This window comes from Thamnophis sirtalis, unplaced genomic scaffold (genome assembly GCF_051295495.1).
Source record: "Thamnophis sirtalis isolate CommonGarterSnake01/CBP01778 unplaced genomic scaffold, rThaSir2_p1.2 scaffold_14, whole genome shotgun sequence".
Lineage (NCBI taxonomy): Eukaryota > Metazoa > Chordata > Lepidosauria > Squamata > Natricidae > Thamnophis > Thamnophis sirtalis.
Window position 1 is genome coordinate 30365984 of NW_028261394.1, and position 23167 is coordinate 30389150.

The following is a 23167-nucleotide window of genomic DNA, read 5'->3' on the forward strand; positions in this document are numbered from 1 at the left end:
GGACAAGTCAGGTCCGTTTTAAAGTGATATGGTCAGATTGGGAACAGAAAAGGCTTAAGCAAACCATTAGATGGCAGCAACAGGGTGCAGGATTATTTCTTTGCTGCCATCTAGTGGATCATTTGGATATTGCATTTCCAATCCAAATTTGGTAGCACAGGAAGGAAGGAAGGAAGGAAGGAAGGAAGGAAGGAAGGAAGGAAGGAAGGAAGGAAGGAGGTGGGAGAAGAAAGAATATATATATATATATATATATATATATATATATATATATATATATATATATATATATATATATATATATATATATATATATATATATATATATATACACACACACACACACACACACACACACACACACACACACACACACACACACAGAGAGAAGGAAACGAAAGGAGAAAATGAAGTGAAAGGAAGGGATAGGATGGGAAGGGAAGGGAGAAAATAGATATACAGGTCAAGGGAGGGAAGGAAAGAAGGAACTGTGGTGGTAACAATTCCATTCTCTCTCTCCCTCTCTCTCTCTCTCTCTCTCTCTCTCTCTCTCTCTCACACACACACACACACACACACACACACACACACACAACCCCTAGTTGATAAGGAGAAAAATAAACTTAGAAAAATAATTAAAATTGATCAATTTCCACCCCTTCTAATTCATTCCTACCCACACCGTCAGTCATGGCAAAGATTATACATAGTCGTCTTTCCATAATCTTAAAAGCATACAATGCCATTTTTTAAAAAGAAATGAGGAACACTACTTCATTAGCTTCATCAGAATCTTACACCTTTTCCTAACAAAACACCAGTAAAGTCCTTCACATTTATTTTAGATCAAAATTCACAAGGAAAGGAATCAGAGGGAGAAGAATCTGTGCACAGAAGTGAAATGAAATAAAAGCAACCTTTGACATCCAAACAGAATACTTCCTCTTTCCCCTTTTATCATCTCATTTAAAAAAAAAATGATTTGATTGTCAATGTATTTTTTTGCTATCATTTCCCCTCCAACAGACTCTAAGATGCACTGTACTTTTTACTGTCTTCTGAGCAAGCAGGGAGTTTTAAAAAAAATGAAAAATCCCAGGGTAATCCCCAATCTGCTTGATTATTGTCATATTGTCACCTTCCACTGAAACTTTGTCGTTGGCTGCCATCTCTTGGACTAAACCCAGAATGCATGTTTGTTCCTTTGCCCAAAACTGCAAAAAATGGAAAGCACAGCTGGACAAATGGACACCTTTGAACTTCTGCAAAATATTTGCAGGAAGCAGGAATTCTCTACAAATAGAAATATATATCAACAAAGATGATTAGGGGACTGGGGGCTAAAACATATGAAGAATGGTTGCAAGAACTGGGTATGTCTAGTTTAATGAAAAGAAGGACTAGGGGTGACATGATAGGAGTCTTCCAATATCTCAGGGGTTGCCACAAAGAAGAGGGAGTGAAGCTATTCTCCAAAGCACCTGAGGGCAGAACAAGAAGCAATGGGTGGAAACGAATCAAGGAGAGAAGCAACTTAGAACTGAGGAGAAATTTCCTGACAGTTAGAACAATTAATCAGTGGAACAGCTTGCCTCCAGAAGTTATGAATGCTCCAACACTGGATGTTTTTAAGAAGAGATTGGACAACAATTTATCTGAAATGGTGTAGGGTTTCCTGCCTGAGCAGAGGGTTGGACTAGAAGACCTCCAAAGTCCCTTCCAACTCTATTATTCCATTCTATATTATTTCCCACACAAGAACATAAAGTAGAGATGGTTTAATTGATTGCTTTATTCAAAGAAAATAACATGTCTTAATAGAACAATGGAAGATCTTGAGGTTCTAGTCCAACAACCTGCTCAAGCAGGAGACCCTATACCATTCCAGACTCTGGGATCTTCTTAAAAGCCTCCAGTGATACCACAAACTCCAATTAACGGACCACTTTACAGAATAAGAGACTTGGAAGGGATCTTGGAGGTCTTCTAATCCAACCCCCTACTCAAGCAGGAAACCTTATACCACTTCAGACAAATGGTTGTCCAGTCTCTTTTTAAAAGCCGCCAGTGAAGGAGCACCCACAACTCTCTCTCAACCTTGGAAGGAAGCAATAAAGAAAAAGACTCTTAAATAACTCCATGCGTTGTTCCTACTTCTTGGGGCCTGACAGTTGTGTGGGAATTGGAGCCCAGCAAGCCTCTACCAATGAGTAGAGGGCATCTGCAAATAATGCAATTCAGCAAAAGCTCACATTTTGTAGGAGAATAGGAAGGGACTTGGGGTGGAGTTAAGCAAGCCATCAGCCTAGCATCGTTATGTTCCCACAAATGGTCTTAAGTCCAATCCCTCTGGAATTCCACTGACCTTTTTCTGATGCCAATTTAGTACTGAACTTTAGTTGACTAGATTCTTGTGTATAAGCTCGAGCAATAAATCTGCAACTTAATGAACTGCAACTTAATGTACGGTCCTGATTCTTTGAGCCTGACACATCCTTTGAGAAGATTCAGAAGAGAGTCTCGCTGGAAGGTTCCTATTCTGACCTAGCTTCTGAAACACGACAAACCCTATGATGTAAACTCAAAAGATTCCTTTATTAGCAGTGCCGGCAGCCCTGGCAAAAAGTTTCTCTTGCAGGCTAACAAGTCTGTCTGGCTGGAAGATGAATAGTTGTCTGCCACATTTATTCATCTCTGCCACCTGCCTTTTATCCCCAGAGCTAAGGATGGGCTTCACTAGCAGTGGTGACTCTTATATCCCAAGGACCAGCCCACAGATTTCCACTGCTCTCCTCTTCTCTGCCTTCTGCACATCTACATATCAGGCACTGGACCCAGATGTTCCTCCTCTTCCTCATCAGCCACATCCAGACCTGGGGGCTGTTGACTCTCCATCTGAGGGCTGATGGATGTCCCAGACTCCGCCTCTGTCTCTCTCTTCCAGCTCCATTCCTTCTTCCCCTTTGTGGCTCCCAGGTTGCCCTGATGCTGACCCTGACTCCCACGCCTCTTCCTCCTCTGATTCAGTTGCTGGAGGGTCTGGCAGCCAACAAACCACAACAAGAAGTCCTTGCTCAAACACTGAAAGTACTCTTTGGTGCCAGGAGACGATGCTTGTCTTGTCCTCTGCAACCATCCCCTTGGCAGCTGAGCATCTCGGTGAAGAAGCAGTCACTACGGCAACGCTGATGTCACTGCCTTTGCAGAAGTACAGTGGTGGTAACTGCAGGGGGGGGGGGGCTCTTGCCTGCCACCTACATGCACGTTTGCCGGATTAAAAAAGCAGGGGATATTGAGCAAAGCAGGGGATGGTTGGAACAGCTTGGCTGAGTGCCGCTTTGCAGGTATCTGGGTTCACAGAATGAGGAAATGCAAATGGAAGGTAAAACATTTAAGGAGGACAAGCGTATCTGCCATTCTCCATCTCAGTTGGTTATTTAAAATTAGGTGCATATGGCCAATGTCTAGCTTAAGATGTCTTCTGCACCGTTTGACTGGAGGCATTTGCTCCCAAAGACTCCCGAAACAACTTAATTCTGGAAAGATAGCAATAGCCCTTAGACTTACATACTGCTTCACAGTGCTTTACAGCCCTCTCTTAAGTGGTTTAGAGACTCAGCTTCTTGCCCCCAACAATCTGGGTCCTCAGAAGGATAGAAGGCTGAATCAACCTCAAGCCAATCAGGATCGAACTGCTGCAATACTGCATTCTAACCACTGTGCAACCATGGCTCCTATTCCTAGATATTCTTTGCTAGCTCACCACCAGCAGCACTACTGAAGTTCTGAAGTTCTATAGACGATCTGAAATTATAACCTTCCAGCCTGCCACTTTGAATTGCCCAACCCATCCAGTTGGGGCCTTTTTCACATCTTTCTGTGACCTTTAAGCTATTGGGGATTAATTCCTCTTGTCTGTCTACAGGTAGTAAAAACTGTGAGAGTGCTTTCATAGGCCGTTTCCAAAAGGAAATCATATGGAAGGCTTTTCATTCCATCATGACGACTTAAAGGTAAAAGTTCCCCTCGCACATATGTGGTAGTCATTCCTGACTCTAGGGGGTGGTGCTCATCTCTGTTTCAAAGCCCAAGAGCCAGTGCTGTCCGAAGACGTCTCTGTAGTCATGTGGCCGGCATGGCTAAACGCCGAAGGTCCACAGAATGCTATTACCTCCCCACTAAGGGTGGTCCCTATTTTTCTCCTTGCATTTTTTACGTCCTTTCGAACTGCTAGGTTGGAAGAAGCTGGGACAAGTAAAGGGAGCTCACTGTGTTATGTGGCACTAGGGATTTGAACTGCTGAACCTTTCTGATCGATAAGCTCAGCGTCTAAGCCACCCTTTTAACCAGACTAGCTTTTGCTTAAAATTTCTCAGGAACGTCTTCAACCTCTTCAACTTCTACTCCCACAGGTTGGCTGGGCCGACAAAGAAAAGGCAGTGAACACTCCTAAAAGATATTCAGTTACAGTTTATTTATTTTTGTCGCCTGAAATTTATTCCACATGTTTTTTTTTACTTTTTCTCTGTTAAACATGGCTACAGAACAGTAGTAGTAATCCATCAGTAAAAGCAGCTAAGGATAAAATGTTGGCATTACTTTTCTCTCTTTCTTCCCCTCACTGAGTTTTATCGTTTAAGGGATCTAAGGCAGAAACAGGAACAATTGTGGGATTGCGTCTGTGTTTTTTAAAAAAGAAAAGGAATCAAGATGGCTGCACGATTGAACCACTGAGCCTTTTTTTTAATATATAAAGGTGCTTGGGACCCATTTAAAACAAGGGGGGCACAATCTTCACTCTTTGAAACATACCTGTTATCGTCCCCTCTGGTAAAAAATACAATGAACGAACCCCTGCAACATTTTGTGGCACAACATACGGATTAAGACTTGAACCAATAGTGGGGTTTTTATAAAAACCATGTCAACAAGAGAGTTCAGAAAACCAAGGGATTCAAAATGTGAATAAACTATCCAACCACATTAAAGAAAATAAGAAAACAAAGGGTTTTTTAAAATGTACGCGAACGTGCGTGTGTATTTATATGCATACCTGGTTTTTTAAAAATCTCTTACATCGCTAAAAGAACCTGAATATTTATATTTACCTGCGTAACATTGAAAAGGAATATAAGACAAAACTTTTGCCTTGTTATTTGTGTTTTTTTTTAAAGAAAAAAACAAGGATGAAACAGCTGTTCCATTGAAAGAAAGCGTGGAAAAAACAAACCCAAAAGCATATTTATAAAAGAAACCACTTTTTAAAAAATCCTCTGTTATCACAGATCTGAGTCATTGCAAAAGAGGGTGAAGAAAAGTAAGATAGTGGTCATACTTTCAGGGGGATTTATTTATTTATTAGATTTTCATCCTGGCTTAATCCGGCAAACGTATTTAATACTCCTTCCTCCTCCTCGTTTTCCTTGTGGGCTGAGCTGAGAGAGAGAGACTAGCCCAAAGTCACCCAGCCGGCTTTCATATCCGAGATGGAACTAGAATTCACTGCCTTCTAGTCTCTAGCCTGGTTCCTTGACCACGAGACCAAATAGGCTCTGAGAAACTGAATACAGGAAAGACAATTCAGTGTCCATCTCCGGACCTCAAAAGGCCACATTGATTCTGAACCAACCTTCTTCTCCTTGTAGCCCAATAGGCCTAGCAGTTTCCAGAATTTTCCATGGGGCTGATGGTCAGCTCTAAGACCAATATGGCAGAAGGGTCTCCATGCTGAGGAGGGTGAACATGAGCCAATCTTGGGGGGGGGGGGGGAGAACCAGTGGGAAACATCTCCCTAAAAGGGGATGCATGGAAAGGTGAAATTTTGGACATAAAACAGAAATCAGAGCTTGACAAATCCTAATGCAAATGGCTGACCGCTCGATCTTCACTCCTAGATAAAAACTTAAGCATTTTCTCTAACCTTAGAAACAATCACATACATAAATGGAAGTGTTTCGCTTGCCCCTCCTTTCTACACCTAGCATAATCTGAAAATGCGGCTTTAGGAATTCAAAAAATTATTCCCAACAGCCAACCCAGTGTTCTGCTTGTGTGTATGCATGTGTTTGAGTGTGTGTGTGTCTACACACACACACACACACACACATTACCAGGTCTATGCAAGTATATTCTTTTCACCTGGTTGAATAAATTCGAGGCGTATATAAACCAAAAAAAGTTAAGATGGGCTGGGCCAAGGGGTGTATATATTACAGGAGGGGAATTCTCTTTTGTTCTGTCTTTCTGAGAGCAACAACAACCACCAAAAGACGCCAAAGTTGTTTATACGGTATTCTACGCGAAACAAAACAAAACAAAACAAAAATGAAACAAACAATGGATTAACAATTCATAAATAAAAGACAGGTCCCAGACCTGTTTTTTTCTGAACTTTCTTCCTTTTTTCTTTTTTTTCTTTTTAAATAGGCGTATTATGTAAATTGTATATACAAGAACATCACTTTGCATAATGATTGAAAGGAACGAACGAACGAATGAACGAGGGAAGAAAAGAAAATTGTATGAGCTGCTGCGAATGCTTCTTCTCTTGATTTTCGCCTACGTTCTTCTTTTCTTCTTCATTTTTTTTCCTTTCTATTTCTCGCTGAAGAACAGAAGAAATGGGAAAGCATCTACGGAAAAGGCCAAGGTTAAAAGGAAACTGAAAAATCCGGTGTATATTCTTGTGTAAAAAAAAAGGGAGTGGGGGGGGAAACCTTGACACACAGTTTAAAAAAAGTACAAAAAAAAAAAAAGAGCAAACCAGAACCAAGAGCAAACCGCCCCGTCCCGTCCCCCCCAAACCCACCCACCCCTTCCCAAATCTTCTTCAGGCTATTCAGTCTTGCCTTCTTTACTTCCCACCCCTTAATTTAAAAGATGTTGAATTCGAGAGTACGAAGCTGAAAGAATTAGGTCTGGTGTGTGAATATCCAACTCGGGGGAGGAAAAAAAAAATCATACTTCACTACTTCACACACGGAGCACCTAAAAATATGGATGTCCTCAGAACCTGCTCTCTACAGGCAAACGCCAAAAGTCTAAGTTCTCCTCCTCCTCTTCTTCTTCTTCTTCTTTTTTTAATGGTTTAGAAATCATTCTCTTCTCTCCCCGTCCAAAAGAAAAAAATTCTACAAATGTGCCACGAGGGTTTTTTGTTTTTTTCACCAAGCTTCAGTGTAGCGAACGTCCACTTCCTTCAAATTGGGCAGTTTAGCCTGGTAGGAGAGGAAAGGAAAGGAAAAAAAAAAGGAGATGAGATAGAAAGAATGATGGAGAAATTCATTACACGAGGGCTCTTAACAACCCCCGTTGTTAAATTAAGGGCTGCCTGTATGATAAGGCAGTTTCTTTTGTTCTACAAGTTCTTTTGGTTAAAGCTACTGTAATGTACTGCGCAGGTGGCAACTGTAAAGAAAGAGGAGCTGTGTGTGTGTCATGTGCCAGTCATGTAGTGACTGAGTGTAATGGCTTTGTGCCAACATGGATAGTGATAATGATAGCGCAGGGAAGGGGAGGGGAGGGGAAAGGAGAGAAAAAGATCTAATCTGATTGCTAAAATGAATAGAATAGAAGATAAAAGAAAGGAATAGAATAGAAAAGAAAATGGAAGAGAAAATAGAACAGAAAATAGAACGGAATAAGGACTCTAAAATAGAACAGAATAGAGACTAGACTAGACTAGACCAGAAAATAGAACAGAATAGAGAATAGAATAGAAAATAGAACAGAATAGGGAATAGAATAGAGAAAAGAATAGAAAAGACTAGAAAATAGAATAGAAAATAGAATATAATAGAGACTAGACTAGAATAGAAAATAGAACAGAATAGAAAATAGAACAGAATAGGGAATAGAATAGAGAAAAGAATAGAAAAGAATAGAAAAGAGCAGAAAATAGAATAGAAAATAGAATATAATAGAAACTAGACTAGACTAGAATAGAATAGAATAGAATAGAAATTAGAACATAATAGAAAATAGAATAGAATAGAAAATAGAACAGAATTGGGAATCGTATAGAGAAAAGAATAGAAAGGACTAAAGATAGAATAGAAAATAGAATATAATAGAAACTAGACTTGACTAGACTAGAATAGAATAGAACAGAAAATAGAACAGAATAGAGACTGGACTAGAATATAATAGAAAATAGAATAGAATAGAAAATAAAATAGAAAATAGAATAGAATAGAATAGAAAATAGAATAGAATAGAAAATAGAATAGAATAGAATAGAAAATAGAATAGAATAGAAAATAGAATAGAATAGAAAATAGAATAGAATAGAAAATAGAATAGAATAGAAAATAGAATAGAATAGAAAATAGAATAGAAAATAGAATAGAAAATAGAACATAATAGGGAATAGAGAAAAGAAAAGAATAGAAAAGAATAGAAAATAGAATGGAATAGAAAAGAAAATAGAACAGAACAGAATAGAATTCTTTATTGGCCAAGTGTAATTGGGCACACAAGGAATCTTTTCCCCGGTGCACAAGCTCTCAGTATACATATAAACAACAGTAATAGGTCATAAATCATAGTTGCAACCATTAATCTTAAGTTACAAACAACAATGGGAAAACATAGCAGGAGAAGAGGAGAAAAGAGGAGAAATGAGACAGTGCTGTGGGAATTAAGTGTTCAGCAGAGTGATGGCAGAACCAGACATAAGCAATTTTTATGTCTGGCTGTTTTGGCATGCAGTATTGCAGCATCTTGAGGGGAGGAGTTGAAGCAGTTTATGTCTATGATGTGAGGGATCTGTAGATATTTTTTCAGCTCTCTTTCCGACCCATGCAATATACGGGTCCTCAATGGAAGGCAGGCTGGTTGCAATTGCTTTTTATTCTGCAGTGCCAACTATCCCTTGAAGTCTGTGACTGTCCTGTTTGGTTGCTGTGCCAAACCAGACAGTTATTGAGGTACAAAGGACAGACGCAATGATTCCTCTGTAGAACTGTATCAGCAATGAATATGCAAATTAATTTCGGCAAGCTAGCTTTTTGTCCCCCCGACACTGGCCAAAAACTCTGGCCCTCAACACCTGGTTACAGAAAGATGAAGGATGCTTTAGAAATGCAACCTACCTTGAGGTCTTCGTAGGTGTCTGCTGAGAGCTTGGTGCTGTTCATGTTTAAACTACAGAGGCTTTTCATGGCTAGGAAATAAACACAGAAGGATGTTGGTCTGCATGCAGCTTGCAAAATGTAAAGGTTCCTCTCACACAGATATGCTAGTTGTTCCTGACTCTAGGGGGCAGTGCTCATCTCCGTTTCAAAATCGAAGAGCCAGCGCTGTCCGAAGACGTCTCCGTGGTCATGTGGCCGGCATGACTAAACGCCAAAGGCGCACGGAACACTGTTACCTTCCCACCAAAGGTGGTTCCAATTTTTCTACTTGCATTTTTACATGCTTTCAAACTGCTAGGTTGGCAGAAGCTGGGACACGTAACGGGAGCTCCCTCTGTTACGCGACGCTAGGGATTCGAATTGCCGACCTTTCTAATCGACAAGCTCAGTGTCTTAGCCATTGAGCCACTGTGTCCCTATGCATAAAAAATGGGAAATAGTTGAGGACTAGCAGTTGACATCCTGCAGACTTTTCCCAAATCAACCTCTGGACTTTAAAGAGCACTCGACCCCTTCATTTTCGATCAGTTTGTCTCCAAAATTAAGCCCAGAAAGCTGATCCATTACTTTATGTTTTCCTTGATTAAAGAATTAAGGGCTTGGAGACAAAAATGTATGAAGAATGTTTGCAGGAATTGGGTTTGGCCAGTCTAGAAAGACGGACTAGGGGTGACATGATAGCAGTATTTCAGTATTTGAGGGGCAGCCACAAAGGAGAGGGGGTCAAATTATTTCCCAAAGCACCAATCGGTGGAAACTAATCAAGGAGAGAAGCAATCTGGAATGAAGGAGAAACTTCCTAAGAGTCAGGACAATTAACCAGTGGAACAGCTTGCCTTCAGAAGTTGTAGGTGCTTCATCACTGGAGATTTTTAAGAGACTGGACAGCAGGGGTGAAATCCAGCAGGTTCTGGAGAACCAATAGCAGAAATTTTGAGTAGTTTGGAGAATCGGCAAAACCCCACCTCTGGTGGGGTGGGAATGGAGATTTTTTGCAGTATCCTTCCCCTGCACGCCCACCAAACCACACCATGTCCACCAAGCTAAGTTTACAGAACCGGTAGTAAAAAAATGGAATTTCACCACTGCTGGACAGCCATCTCACTGGTATAGGGTCTCCTGTTAGAGAAACGGGTTGGACTAGAAGACCTCCAAGGTCCCTTCCAGCTCTATTATGATTTGATTAGGTGCTAACAAGTTGGAACTGACTCTTTGCAAACAACTACAAAGATTCTGGAACTGGTAAAAATCATCCTCTTCTGTAGTGCATTTGGTGAGAAAAAAAAATAACCAGGACAATAATGTATATTCTTTTTATTTTTAGTTCTGATGACGGTGATTTCATAGATGTTTTAAAGTTTATATATCGCAGGCTGCCATACCTTAAGGTTAAAGTTTGCCATAACAAAATTCTATTTTAAGAATAAAGTAATGGTCCAGCAATGTTTTCTCCACAAAGGCGTGATATAGAATCTTGATTTTTTTTTTAAAAAAAAAGAATGAGTTTGCCAAAATCAGCTGGTTCTTGATCTAAATATATTACTTATTATCTAAAATGAGATTTCCTATAAGATGGGTAATAAACCCATGATAAATAATCCAATCTGACTGTCTGATTCTTGTGAGATTATCAGCATTAGTTGCAAAATAATTGCAAAACAATCACTTGATAATGCCAAACCTGGAAAGATTAATTCCAAGGAGCAATGAACTGATTATTTTGATTCCCTCTCTTCTCCCCCCCCCCAATCTTTTTAATGCGGTTCATATATGGGCTATGTTAATGAGTGGTAGAGGCAGATATTTCTCTCTCTGGGCACAATGAGAATATCAGATGAACAAAACTCCACAGTGACAACAGGAAGGGCATCTGGCCAGTAAATACTCAGCTCCATTCAGTTGCCCCAGACTCCACTCCGCAAAGAATTATAGGTTCATTAAAAGATTATGATGATATATGGGTTAAGCTATTCTCTTTACCACACAATTCTCTTTATTATTTGCTGCAAACATTTTTTTTCTCTTTCTCTCCTTCTATTACAAATCTCCACCCCCCCCAAATCCCTCCCTCCAAAAGAAGAGGAGTGATACTGTGGTTTGATTAACGCACTGCACTGAATTGGTCCCTACTCTTCCCATCACCACACCAGGTTTTTTCCCCCAACTTACAGCTCAGGGCCAGCAGTCCAGCATCGGTAACTGGTGTTTCACACAAGTTGAGCACTTGAAGCATTGTGAGGTGTTCAGAGAGGAGCCGCAAACCTGCATCCCCAAACTCCAGGGAAGAAAAAAGAAAAAGAGAAAAGGGATGTTTATAAGCAGCAGTCAAAATAAACGAACTCTAAACCTGAGTTTGCTTTGTTTTCTTGCAGGCGTTTCCTCACCCAAACTAGGTAACATCAGCAACAGTGGTGGGTTTCCTTTTCTTTTCTTTTTTACTACTGGTTTGCTCGTCTGCGCAGAAGCGCCCGGGTGGGTGGGCGGAGCCTCCTGCCACCGCCACTATCGGTTCGCCTGATCTGGGCCGAACCAGCAAAAACCCACTTCTGATCAGCAGCATTGATTGTTACCTGGTCAGGCCATGAAACGTCTGCAGGAAAACAAGCAAGCTCAGAGAGCCTCTCATTTCATCTCTGAGCCACAAATATCCTCCTTTATTGGAACTCTAAACCTGTAGGATTATTATGGAGGGCCAAAAAGTCCATCTCAGGTAGCGTAGACCTCCCTTGTTTTGAAAGCAAAATGCTGAAGTAGATTTTATCCCAGAACTGCAATGGGTTTTGGACCGAGTTCCAGAAAGATGCTTTGAAACCATGCAGTGCCTTTCTGAAACTTGCCTCCAGAGGTTGTGAACGCTTCAACACTGGAGGTGTTCCGGGGGTCTGGCGTGCATGCACGCCTGACGATTAGCTGGCCTTTGTGTGTGTGAGGCACTGCCGGAAACTGGAAGTGCTGGTTTTTCCATTTTCCGGCGTGAGCATGCGTGACAGCCAGCCGATCCGCACCAGTCACTGGAAGCCTAGCTGGGTGGTGCGCCTGCCGGAAACCAGAAGTGCATTTTCCAGTGCGCACATTCCCCCTGGGCAGCTCCTCTTCTGGGTTGTGTCCCAGACGAGCGTGCACGGCATCAGGTTCGCCATCATTGCTCTAGTGGGTGGAACAGGCGCACTTTGAAAGAGGAAGGAATGCATTTGAGTGAAATCTCCTTCAGAGGGCTAGGCTGCTTGCCCTGAATGAAAGCAGCTTTTCTTGGGGTGATGCGTTGCCCTCCCTCCTCCCGGTGTCAGGCCTGCAGCCATGTCCCTCTTGGATCTTTGGCCTGCCACACTTCTATTCTACTCTGCTGTTTCTATAGTGGGGCATTGGGAGGGGGGATAACATGGAGAAGAATGTTACGTAGCCAAAACAAAATTCCTTTCTAGAAAACCAAGGTCATCCTTTGTCTTGGCACCTCTGCACCTGACCGGAACTGGATGGGTGGAACTGACAGCATGGCAGTGGGAGATTGGACCACGTGATGGACTGGTGGGTGTGGGGGAAAGATCATGAACTTTAACGTGGGTGGGGAAAACTGAGAAGTTTTCAGATTCGGGTTTCCCCAGATGTGCCAGCACGGCTCTCTTAATAAATTGGAACTTTGAGCAGTACTTTGCCTTGGACTCTGATTTAATTTTGGATGCTATCTGGAACCCTGACACTCGGTTTGAGTGAGCACAAACTTCCCTGCCCAGGGTGGCTTGCACAGCCCATACCTGAGTGGACCACAGGTTCAGCTGCTTGAGTGAAGGCAGTTTAATTAGATACTCTGCACAGGCACTTGTGACGTTGGTGAAGGCCAGGCTGAGGTTCTCCAAATTCCCAAAAGAGCCCGAGCTTAAGAGACGAGCCAGGTCCGCATCCTAAAAAAGTAAAAAGATTGCAGAGATCAGTCAAGGAAACTCCCCCCCCCCCTTTTAGAGAAATAGGGCATGGCATTGGCAGAGGAGTCTCCGGAGTGATGCAATGGCCTAGAGATGGAGCTCTCGCCTCACAATCAGGAGACTGTGAGTCAATCCTAGGTAGAGGCAGATATTTCTCTCTCTGGGCACAGAATATATCTGCTGAACAAACCTTCGCATTGGCGACAGGGAAGGGCATCTGGCCATTAAAACACTCTGCTAGCTCCATTCAGTTGCCCTGACCCCACCCTGCAAGGGATTATGGGGTTGTTAAAACAAAATGATGATGATTGGCAGAGGAGTCTCTAATTCTACAATTTGTACCGTACATGCCTTCTATATAATGCCCAATACTGGAATTGTGCAAAGAATGGTAATTCCTTTGAAACACACAACCCACCCCCCCCATGGAAGCAAAAGTTGGTGTTTAATGAAGCATGATAGGAACTGATGCTTATGGACCTTGTTGTTGGGGAAGACTCTTGAGAATGGACAGTCAAGAATTCATTGAATAAATAACCTCTCACTTAAGGCACATGTGGGTAGCCTCAAATTATCCCACTTTGGACCTTTAAGTCCTAGCTCTTGAGAAGAATCTGTGAAGGATCCGCCCACACCCATAATACACAGTGTGCTTGACACATACACACACACCCCACGCGCCCCCCTGCCCCCCCTGCCCTATTTTGGGTCTTGTAGGCCTCCCTGTAGCCTCCTGGGAGCAAAAATGGGCTACGGGGGTGGCCAAACACCCCCACACACTCCCCCCACTCCTGCGTATGCAACCCCCCGTCCCCAAGCATAGGCGCTCATGTCCCATATGCGCCCTGCCCCCGTGCATGCACAATAGAAACCCGTAAATCAGCTGGCTGGCAGGAGGGCCGTGTGCATGCGTGGTGGAACCAAGGTGGGGCGACGGCTCGTGTTCCCATAGAGAGGGCTTTGCATGCTACCTGTGGCTCGCGTGCCATAGATTCCCCAATCACGGCCCCTAGACCCGCTAAGAAGAGTGGAAAAGGATGGATGCTATCCGAGGCAGTTCCACTCTGAAAACTGCATCGCACAGGCTCAGGCTCCCACTGAGATTCAGGAGGGGGAGACTCACCGTGGATTTTGATGGCAGTGTTAGCCTGGTGGGGCCGCCTTTCCTTTGCTGCAAAAGAACAGATTCATCGCTTACAAATGTGACAACTGTGGATCTATAGTAGTAAAGCATAGGCCGGAGTCTGCACAAGGTCCAGAGTTCAAGTCCACACCTTCTCTCTACAACAGGCGTGTTCAACCTTGGCAACTTTTAAGACCTGTGGACTTCAACTCCCAGGCTGGCTGGGGAATTCTGAGAGTTTGAAGTCCACAGATCTTAAAGATTGCCAAGGTCAGACTCCCCTATGATGAACATAATCTCTTTATCATTGCCCCAACTCAGTGCTAAATAGCATGAGCAAAGACATAGAAGAACATCCCTCAATGGATATCAAATGTCTTCTCCGTGATGCTTCCGGCCCTCTGGAATGATACTTCCCCCGCCCAACATCCATACTGCTCCCACCTTTCTGATTTTTTTTGAAATTGCCCCAAATCTGCTTCTTCTAAGGTTTCGAATTAGCATGGGGTTATCCTTTTGATCTTTTCTGTATCACAGGGACAGTGCCCCAGTTGGTAGCATTCCCTTTTCTTTGATATTGGTGGTTCTCTTTTTCATTCCCTTTAAACTGCAAGTCACCTAGGGATAATGTGCAATTGGGTGGCCTCAAATGGAAAATATTAACTATAACAAAGGGTTGAAATGGAAAAGTGCATGGACATACCTAGCCGAGTATTAAAAGATTATTAAAAAAAAATATGGTTGTTTAAGAGTCCACTTTGTATACTCTTCAGTGGTTTAAACAATTAAACTAATTTATAAGCCATCCCAAGTTTCCTCTAGACAAGTTAGGTGACACATCAGTCTAGTAGTAACTAACTACTGTATTTTTCGGAGTATAAGACACACCTTTTTCCCCCAAAAGGGGGTGAAAATCTGGGTACGTCTTATACACTGAATACAACATTTTTGGCCTCCCGAAACCCGGCCCCTGCATATCCCGTTTTTCCCAAAAATGGATGTGCAAAAGGTTTGGGAGGCCTGCAAAGTGCTCTTGGGAGCTAGGGAGGGCAAAACAAGTGAAAAACAGGCTGTTTTTTTGCTCATTTCCCCATCCCCAGGGGCACTCTACAAGCCTTCCAAAGCCTATGGATGCCCTGGGGTTTTTTGTAAAAAACAGGCCCATTTTCACAAAAAAATTGGCTGTTTTTTGCTCATTTTTGTCCCCCTGCCAGCCCCCAGGAGCACTTTGCAGGACTCTCAAACTCTCTGCAGACTGCGTTTTTTACAAAAAATGAGGCGCGCAGAGGGTTTGGGAGGCCCGCACAGTGCAAAAACTTTTTTTAAAAAAAATTAGCTCTTACAAATCTTGGTGCGTCTTATACTCCGGTGCATCTTATAGTCCAAAAATATGGTGACTGACTGACTGACTGTGACTTCCTCACTAGACTTCTGGTCTGTTCTTTTAATGTGTGGAAATTCTGACCGACCAGCAGGTGGCAGAATCTAGCCAATTTGGGTGGATCATGAAAAAGCTAAGGAGGACCACACCTGGCCAATTCTTGGATGGGAGAACATCAGGAAACAAACTGTATGTCTGGTTTGACATTAAGTTCTAGGAGGCTAGAAATGTATATCAAACCACAAAGCTACCCCATATTCACATGGTCAGCAGGAACCAAATCTTAACTCAAAGGCGTCTTGAAACGGGCTTCAACGTATATTATACCCTATGTATGGATCCCATGAAGAAAACCAGGTAACACCTGCTTTTCTGAAGGAGAGAGATGGAATATAATAAATCCGAGATGCTCACCAGCTCTTTGAGTTCCCTCTGTCGGTCGCAAAGCTGCTCGTACATTTTCTTCCCCACATCAGTGCTCTCGAGGGTTGAGATGATCTGAAGCTGCGTGTCCTTGTTCTCAATGATGTTGTACTCCAGCATCAGGCAAAGGATCTGAGAGACAAGGAGAAAGAAAGGAGGGACCATCACGGGAGGAAGGCTCACAGCACGGTCCGGACTAGTTTCTTGCCTGCTTCCCACTCCCGTAAGGTAGGGACCACGAGGAGCCATTGGTTGCTCTCTGAGCTTGGTGGTTTTTTTGTAGGCGTTTCATTCCCCAAACTAGGTAACATCATCAGTGCTAGGAAGGAGTGGAGTGGAGTGGGAGGGGGAGGAGGAAGAGGAGGAGCAGGAGCAGGAGCAACAAGAGGAGAGGTCCAGGGGAAGGAAGACAAATATGGGGTTTTGGTGTTCTCTGAACTTGGTAGTTTTGTTGCAGACATTTCATCCCCCAAACTTGGTAACATCATCAGTGCTAGAAAGGAGTGGAGTGGAGTGGGAGGGGGAGGGGGAGGGGGGAGGAGGAGGGGGAGGAGGAGGAGGAGGAGAAGAAATGTGAGGTTTTGGTGTTCTCTGAACTTGGTAGTTTTCTTGCAGATATTTCATCCCCCCAAATTCAGTAACATCATCAGTGCTAAAAAGAAGTGGAGTGGTGGTGGTGGTGGTGGTGGTGGTGGTGGTGGTGGTGGTGGTGGTGGTGGTGGTGGTGGAGGAGGAGGAGGAGGAGGAGGAGGAGGAGGAGGAGGAGGAGGAGGAGGAGGAGGAGGAAGAGGAGGAGAAATGTGGGGTTTTGGTGTTCTCTGAACTTGGTAGTTTTCTTGCAGATATTTCATCCCCCCAAATTCAGTAACATCATCAGTGCTAAAAAGGAGTGGAGTGGTGGTGGTGGTGGTGGTGGTGGTGGTGGAGGAGGAGGAGGAGGAGGAGGAGGAGGAGGAGGAGGAGGAGGAGGAGGAGGAGGAGGAGGAGGAGGAGGAGAAATGTGGGGTTTTGGTGTTCTCTGAACTTGGTTGTTTTCTTGCAGATATTTCATCCCCCCACAAACTCAGTAACATCATCAGTGCTAGTAATTAGTGACTAGAATGATGATGTTACCTAGTTAGGTAATGAAACATCTCCAAGAAAAAAAACCAAGCTCAGAGAGCACCAAGGACTTATGATGTCAACCCTGGGCTACAAATATTCTCCTTTATTGGTATCAGGAACTATAAACAGACTTTGTCAAATAGACAAGCACTTGCCACGTAACACCTCAGATTTAACCATTGTTGATTTTTTTTAAAAAGGCAAAAAAGTCTGGATAGTGGAAGTGGTAATATCTGGAGACACCAGAAGAGAAGAACTCTTGAAAGTATAGATCCAAAAATGGGAGAGGGCTGAGAATCCTCTTGTTAAGATGCCCAAGGAAAGAGTAACTTTTGTGATTGTTCTATTAAGAAGAAATGCAAGTCTAATTTCCATTGGCATTTCATGACATTATATCCCCTGATCTCTAGGGTTGCATTGGGCATCTGCTTTTTTTTAGTTTCCTTTTCTTGCCATACTGAGATTCCGATGCTTTATTTCCTCATTGGTTGCTAAATTTATGTCCCATTTTTGCTCTAGTTCTTCCCCCTTCCAATTTTTCTCAAAAGGACCCTGGGCTGAGTGAGAGGTCCCAAATCCATTGATTTCCAAGGGCCTCAACCCTTGCAGATTTTTAAAATTATTTTTTCCCTTCTACAACACCTTACAGTCATTCCTTGCTACCTCTTGAGCAAGGGGTAACGGCAGCCTTACCTCCACCATGGTTTGGTTGCCTCTCAGTGCCAGCAACATGCAGGGGCCCAGTTTGTTCTCAGCCAAGGAAAGCAGAAACTTTTTTGTCTTGTAGCAGGAGCCCATTAAAATGTGAACCTGAAGGAGAAAGGAAGGTTCAAGTGAGGAAAACACAAACACACACAAAACATCTTTTGCACCTCTTTCCAATGTAGCCAAGAAGGCAAATAGCCAAATCTTGCAAGAATGTTTTAAAACCAGTCCAGACTTCCCTAAATTAATGTTTTCTGGATATGTGGAATTTATTATTGCTCTCAACCCAGCATGAAATGGTAAGTGTTGGAATTACGTGTTTGGAAAACGTTTTAGGGAAGGAATGCTGTAAGTTGAAAATTCTAGTCTTCTGATTACCCTTAGCAATAGCAGTAGCACTTATATATCACTTCACAGTGCTTTACAGCCCTCTCTAAGTGGTTTACAGAGCCAGCTTATTCTCAACAATCTGGGTCCTCATTTTACCACCTTGGAAGGGCAGAAGGCTGAATCAACCTCGAGATGGTCAGGCTCGAACTCCTGGCTGTGGGCAGTTAGCCTGCAATACAGCACTCTAACCTCTGCGCCACCACAGCTTGCTTCCTTCCTTCCTTCCTTCCTTCCTTCCTTCCTTCCTTCCTTCCTTCCTTCCTTCCTTCCTTTCCTTCCTGAGCAATCACACTTAGACATATATACCACTTCTCGGTGCTTCACAGCCCTCTCTAAGCAGTTTACAAAGTCAGCTTCTTGCCCCCAACAATCTGGGTCCTCATTTTACCCACCTCAGAAGGATGGAACAATGAGTCGACCTTGAGCCTGGTGAGGATTGAACTGCTGGCAGTTGGCAGAGTTAGCCTGCAATACTGCATTCTAATCACTGCACACCATGGATGGATGGATGGATGAATGAATAAGAGTAATAGCACAGACTTATATACTGCTTCACAGTACTTTTACAGCCCTCTCTAAGCGATTTACAGAGTCAGCCTCTTGCCCCCAACAATCTGGGTCCTCATTTGACCCACCTTGGAAGGATGGAAGGCTGAGTCAACCTTGAGCCAGTCAGGATCGAACTCCTGGCAGTGAGGAGTGAATTAGCCTGCAATACTGCATTCTAACCACCGCGCCACCACGGCTCTTGTTCTATCTCTAGGAAAATAGGTAACTCGGTATAGACAAGTCAATTCTTAAAACAAAAAGTCAACTTGCTTCTCTTTTAAATTTCTTGTGACTTCCAATCTTAGGAGATTCTTTGTTCCTTCATCTACTTTTGGTGCCCAACTTCTGCTCTTGTTCTAAAAGGACCAAAACCTTTTTTTCTCCAGCTCCGGGGGGGCGGGAGATCTTTGTCTGTACATAATGTGGAGTATTTGTCTCTCCTTTGTGAAGATGTAGACTTTAAAAAGATGAGTGAATGGGTATCCTATATCTAGCACGAGAACTGTTAAGTTTGGTATATTGTGAATGCAATCAGACCGTAATGTTAAGTGGGTCTATCCTTGGATAACTGGAGAAAGAGTCACAGTCAGGGGAGTGGTGGGACAAAAGGCAATAGCCCACAAAAAGAATGGGACCAGGTAAACATCTCAGAAGGGATCCTCCCTAGTTCCTTAAGCTGTAAAGGTAGGGGGGTGGGAGATGTTCTTTGAGACTTGCAAGATTCTGTCAATGTAGACTTATATTTTTGTAGAAATTTTGGGCTTGGACAACCTTGAACTACGCCACCTACGGTCTGACCTAAGCATAGTACACAAAATTGTCTGCTACAACGTCCTACTTGTCAATGACTACTTCAGCTTCAACCTCAATAATACATGGCAAACAATAGATACAAACTCAAGGCTAACCGCTCCAAACTCGACTGCAGAAAATACGACTTCAGCAACAGAGGGGTCAATGCCTGGAATGCTCTACCTGACTCGGTTGTTACTTCATCAAACCCCCATATCTTCAACTTTAAAATGCCTACTGTTGACCTCACCCCTTTCCTAAGAGGTCTGTAAGGGGGCGTCCATAAGGACACCAGCGTGCCTACCGTCCCTGTCCTACTGTCCCCATTTATTTGTACCCATTTCCTGTGTTCATTTCCATGCTTACACCTATACCTGTTATCTTGTACATGTTTGACACTAAATAAAATAAATACAAATAAAACCACCAAATTGAACTAGCTGATCTGGTTGTGTTTCCTATCTGGATCACCTTGGATAGCGGACAACATGACAACAAAAGAGACTCTGAAGAACTGGCACCTACCATACTGGCAAACAGTTCCCCATCATCATCACATGCCACGCCACCGGGGCTGTAGAGTTGGAACCAGCCATCCTTGCCGGCCCTCACACTCAGCAAACAGGAATGGACCTGGTAGAAGAAGGAAGACACATGAGAAGGTGGCCTTCAAAATAATTCTTCAGAGAAAGGAGGGAGAAAGGTGGAGACCTGTGGAGCTCTAGATGCTGCTCAGATCCTGTTCCCAGCATCCCTCCTGGTTGCTCCTGAGGATGAGGCTACTAGGAGGTGCAGTATAAGATGCTCCAGCCTTGCAGGAAGAGACATTCCTTCTCATTGGATGGTACCCAGCTCAGCAATAGAAGGTGTTCTTCTTTGCTCCTGATTAGGCACCCGGTGTTCCACTGGAACACTTTTCTTCTAATCTGCAGCAGGGCAAGGAATCTGCAAAATAGACCCTGTGATCTCAACCCTGGAGCTGATGGGAAGGAATGAGAAGAAGACTTTGTCTCCTGCAAGTGAAAGTTTTATGTATCTGTTGCAGTTACCCACCCACTGTAAGTCTGGGGTTTATGAAGAATTCATTTCGCCATACAGATGTTTTAAAATATTGGCACTCTGTCCTGAGTGCTCAACACAAATATGCCCTCTTATGTTGATTGATCATCCATCCATCCACAAATCCATGCATTCATCTATCTAACCATCCATGCATTCACCTATCCATCCATCCCTACATCTACCTATCCATCCACCTATCCACCTATCCATCCATCCATCCATCCATCCATCCATCCATCCATCCATCCATCCATCCACGCATTCACCTATCCATCCATGCATGCATCCATGTATTCACCTATCCATCCATCCATCCATCCATCCATCCCTACATCTACCTATCCATCCATCTATCCATCCATCCACGCATTCACCTATCCATCCATCCATGCATGCATCCATCCATTCATCCATCCATCCATGCATTCACCTATCCATCCATCCATCCATCCATCCATCCATCCATCTATCCATCCACACATTCACCTATCCATCCATGCATGCATCCATGTATTCACCTATCCATCCACCTATCCATCCATCCATCCATCCATCCATCCATGTATTCACCTATCCATCCATCCATTCATTCATCCATCCATGCATTCACCTATCCATCCATCCATCCATCCATCCATCCATCCACATTTGCAACCAATGTGGACATAAATACCCATTTGTGCATGCCACCATCACAACAACGAGCATTTTTATGACGCAAACAAGGGTTGAAATGTTCACTCTCTGCTTTTCAAGAGATGGAAGGCATCTGTCTGGAGCATTCATTTTACACTGAAAGCTCCAGATGCAGCCATTCCAGCCAAAGTTCCGAGATATCCAAACCGTGTTTCATGTTAACACAAAGAGGCATGAAATCATTTCTAAGAAGGCAGCAGAAGACTCCAAAAAGTCTTTTGAAGAACCATATCAAAGCCGAGAGGACGACTGCATCATGGAACTCCAAGCAATTTACAGCCTGAAAGTCTTGACAAACAAAACTTTTGGTGCTGTACTGGACAGAAAACTTACTTCTTGTCTTGGATCTTCCGCGAATCTTTGAATGACGTACTTCAGCTCCCTGGAAACAGACAAAAAGAAAAAAAAAGAAAGGGGGGGGGAAGAGAGAAAGAGAAGTAAGAAGCTGGTCATTTCCAAAGAAATACAGAGTACAGCTGTTGCATTTCATTTTGATTATGTGCAAAGTGAAAAGTTACAAGGAAATGCGGAGGGGACAATGAGTTTCTACTGAACTGGGGCTTGACACAGTGGGAAAAGGTCTTCTGACAGCCTAGTTAGTTTGTTAGTTAAGGACTTTAAACCCTTGGGATTGGAAAACGTGGGCGTTTGAACGCCTGGAGATCCCTTCCCCATCCTGCAGCTTCTTTTTGCCAGACAGATCAGCAGCTAGAGACCTCTTGAGACCATAAACCTTTGGATGTAAGCCAAAGGGGAATTCTATGCATGGGAAGGAGAATGCCTGGAATCCTTGATTCGTTTGTCCAGGATGCGACAAGGATTTCTGCTGTGGGCAGGGAGTTGGACAAGAAGATTTATTGGGACAGTGGTTTGCTCTCCAAGTTTGTTTCAATTTAGTTTCTGAACATTTCGTTAACAGACTAGGTAACATCATCATCAGGATTCTCTTGTCCTATTTTCCTTAGCTTATAAATGTCTTGCCAAGACCTATGATTCTGCAATTCCTTGCATGTAGGAAACAAGCATTGAAGTTAAATAGCTGGTCTAGAAACTCTCTTCCTGACTTGCTCCAGCGGACTGATAAAGCATCCTTCCATCATCACTTCCATCATTTTAATTTACTGCACCTGCATATGGTTTGCCAATTGCATAGTGGCAGATAGGAGAGCGCCTCCAGAGGGTCAATGCCATTGCCCAGAGGATCATGGGTTGCCCTCTCCCCTCTTTGGAAGAGCTTTATAGCTCCCGATGCCTTAAGAAAGTTCAAAGCGTTCTTAAAAATCCATCTCATCCTGGGCACCCTTTTTTTTTTTTAACTATTACCATCTGGCAGCCGGTTCAGGACAATAAAAACAAGGGAAATAGCCTGAAAAACAGCTTCTATCCCAGGGCAGGAACTATATTGAATTCTACGGTATGGTGCAATATTAATGCAATATCAGGGGTTTTTCAATTTAATTGTATAGAATGTGAAGGATGTGTGTTTGTGTTATTTTTATAGTTATAATGTATAATGAAGATGGCAGCATCATGTTACGTATCGGGACTTTTTCCCCCTTCGCTAAACCGGGCGTGGACGTGCCGAGCATGTGACGCATCTGGCCCGTGGGCCGGGAGTTTCACAGCCCTGACTTTTGAGCCTCCTTCTTGGAAATTATTCCAGGGAAAGAAAGTTCTTGTCTAATGGATCCTGCTGAACCGGGAGCCAAAACAGTGCAGCTAAGAAAATCCTACAACAGTTCAGATTGGATGCTCCTGCTGACAGAACGGTCCTTGAGGGACGTGTGATGTTTTTGAGTGGCAGAGGAAGATCCGGAGTTGTGTCTCCCCATTTTTATCAATGGAGAAGGTGTAGTGGGTGGAGGGTGTCTCTTTTTAGCCTTTACAA

At 43.2% G+C, this 23167-nt stretch overlaps 1 protein-coding gene across 1 annotated transcript in view; it reads right to left on the minus strand.

Annotated features, from left to right (window-relative positions):
- Positions 1-4452: 4452 nt before the first annotated feature.
- The window catches only part of CMIP (c-Maf inducing protein), a 179599-nt gene continuing 160884 nt past the window's right edge, over positions 4453-23167 (minus strand). The window contains exons 13-21 of the mRNA XM_087729361.1: positions 21613-21661; positions 20047-20154; positions 17779-17895; positions 15973-16113; positions 14178-14225; positions 12887-13033; positions 11304-11409; positions 9093-9163; positions 4453-7217 (exon numbers count right to left, since the gene is read on the minus strand). Of these exons, the coding sequence (XP_087585487.1) occupies positions 7164-7217; positions 9093-9163; positions 11304-11409; positions 12887-13033; positions 14178-14225; positions 15973-16113; positions 17779-17895; positions 20047-20154; positions 21613-21661 (841 nt within the window). The 3' untranslated portion in view covers positions 4453-7163. The remainder of the gene's footprint in view (positions 7218-9092; positions 9164-11303; positions 11410-12886; positions 13034-14177; positions 14226-15972; positions 16114-17778; positions 17896-20046; positions 20155-21612; positions 21662-23167) is intronic.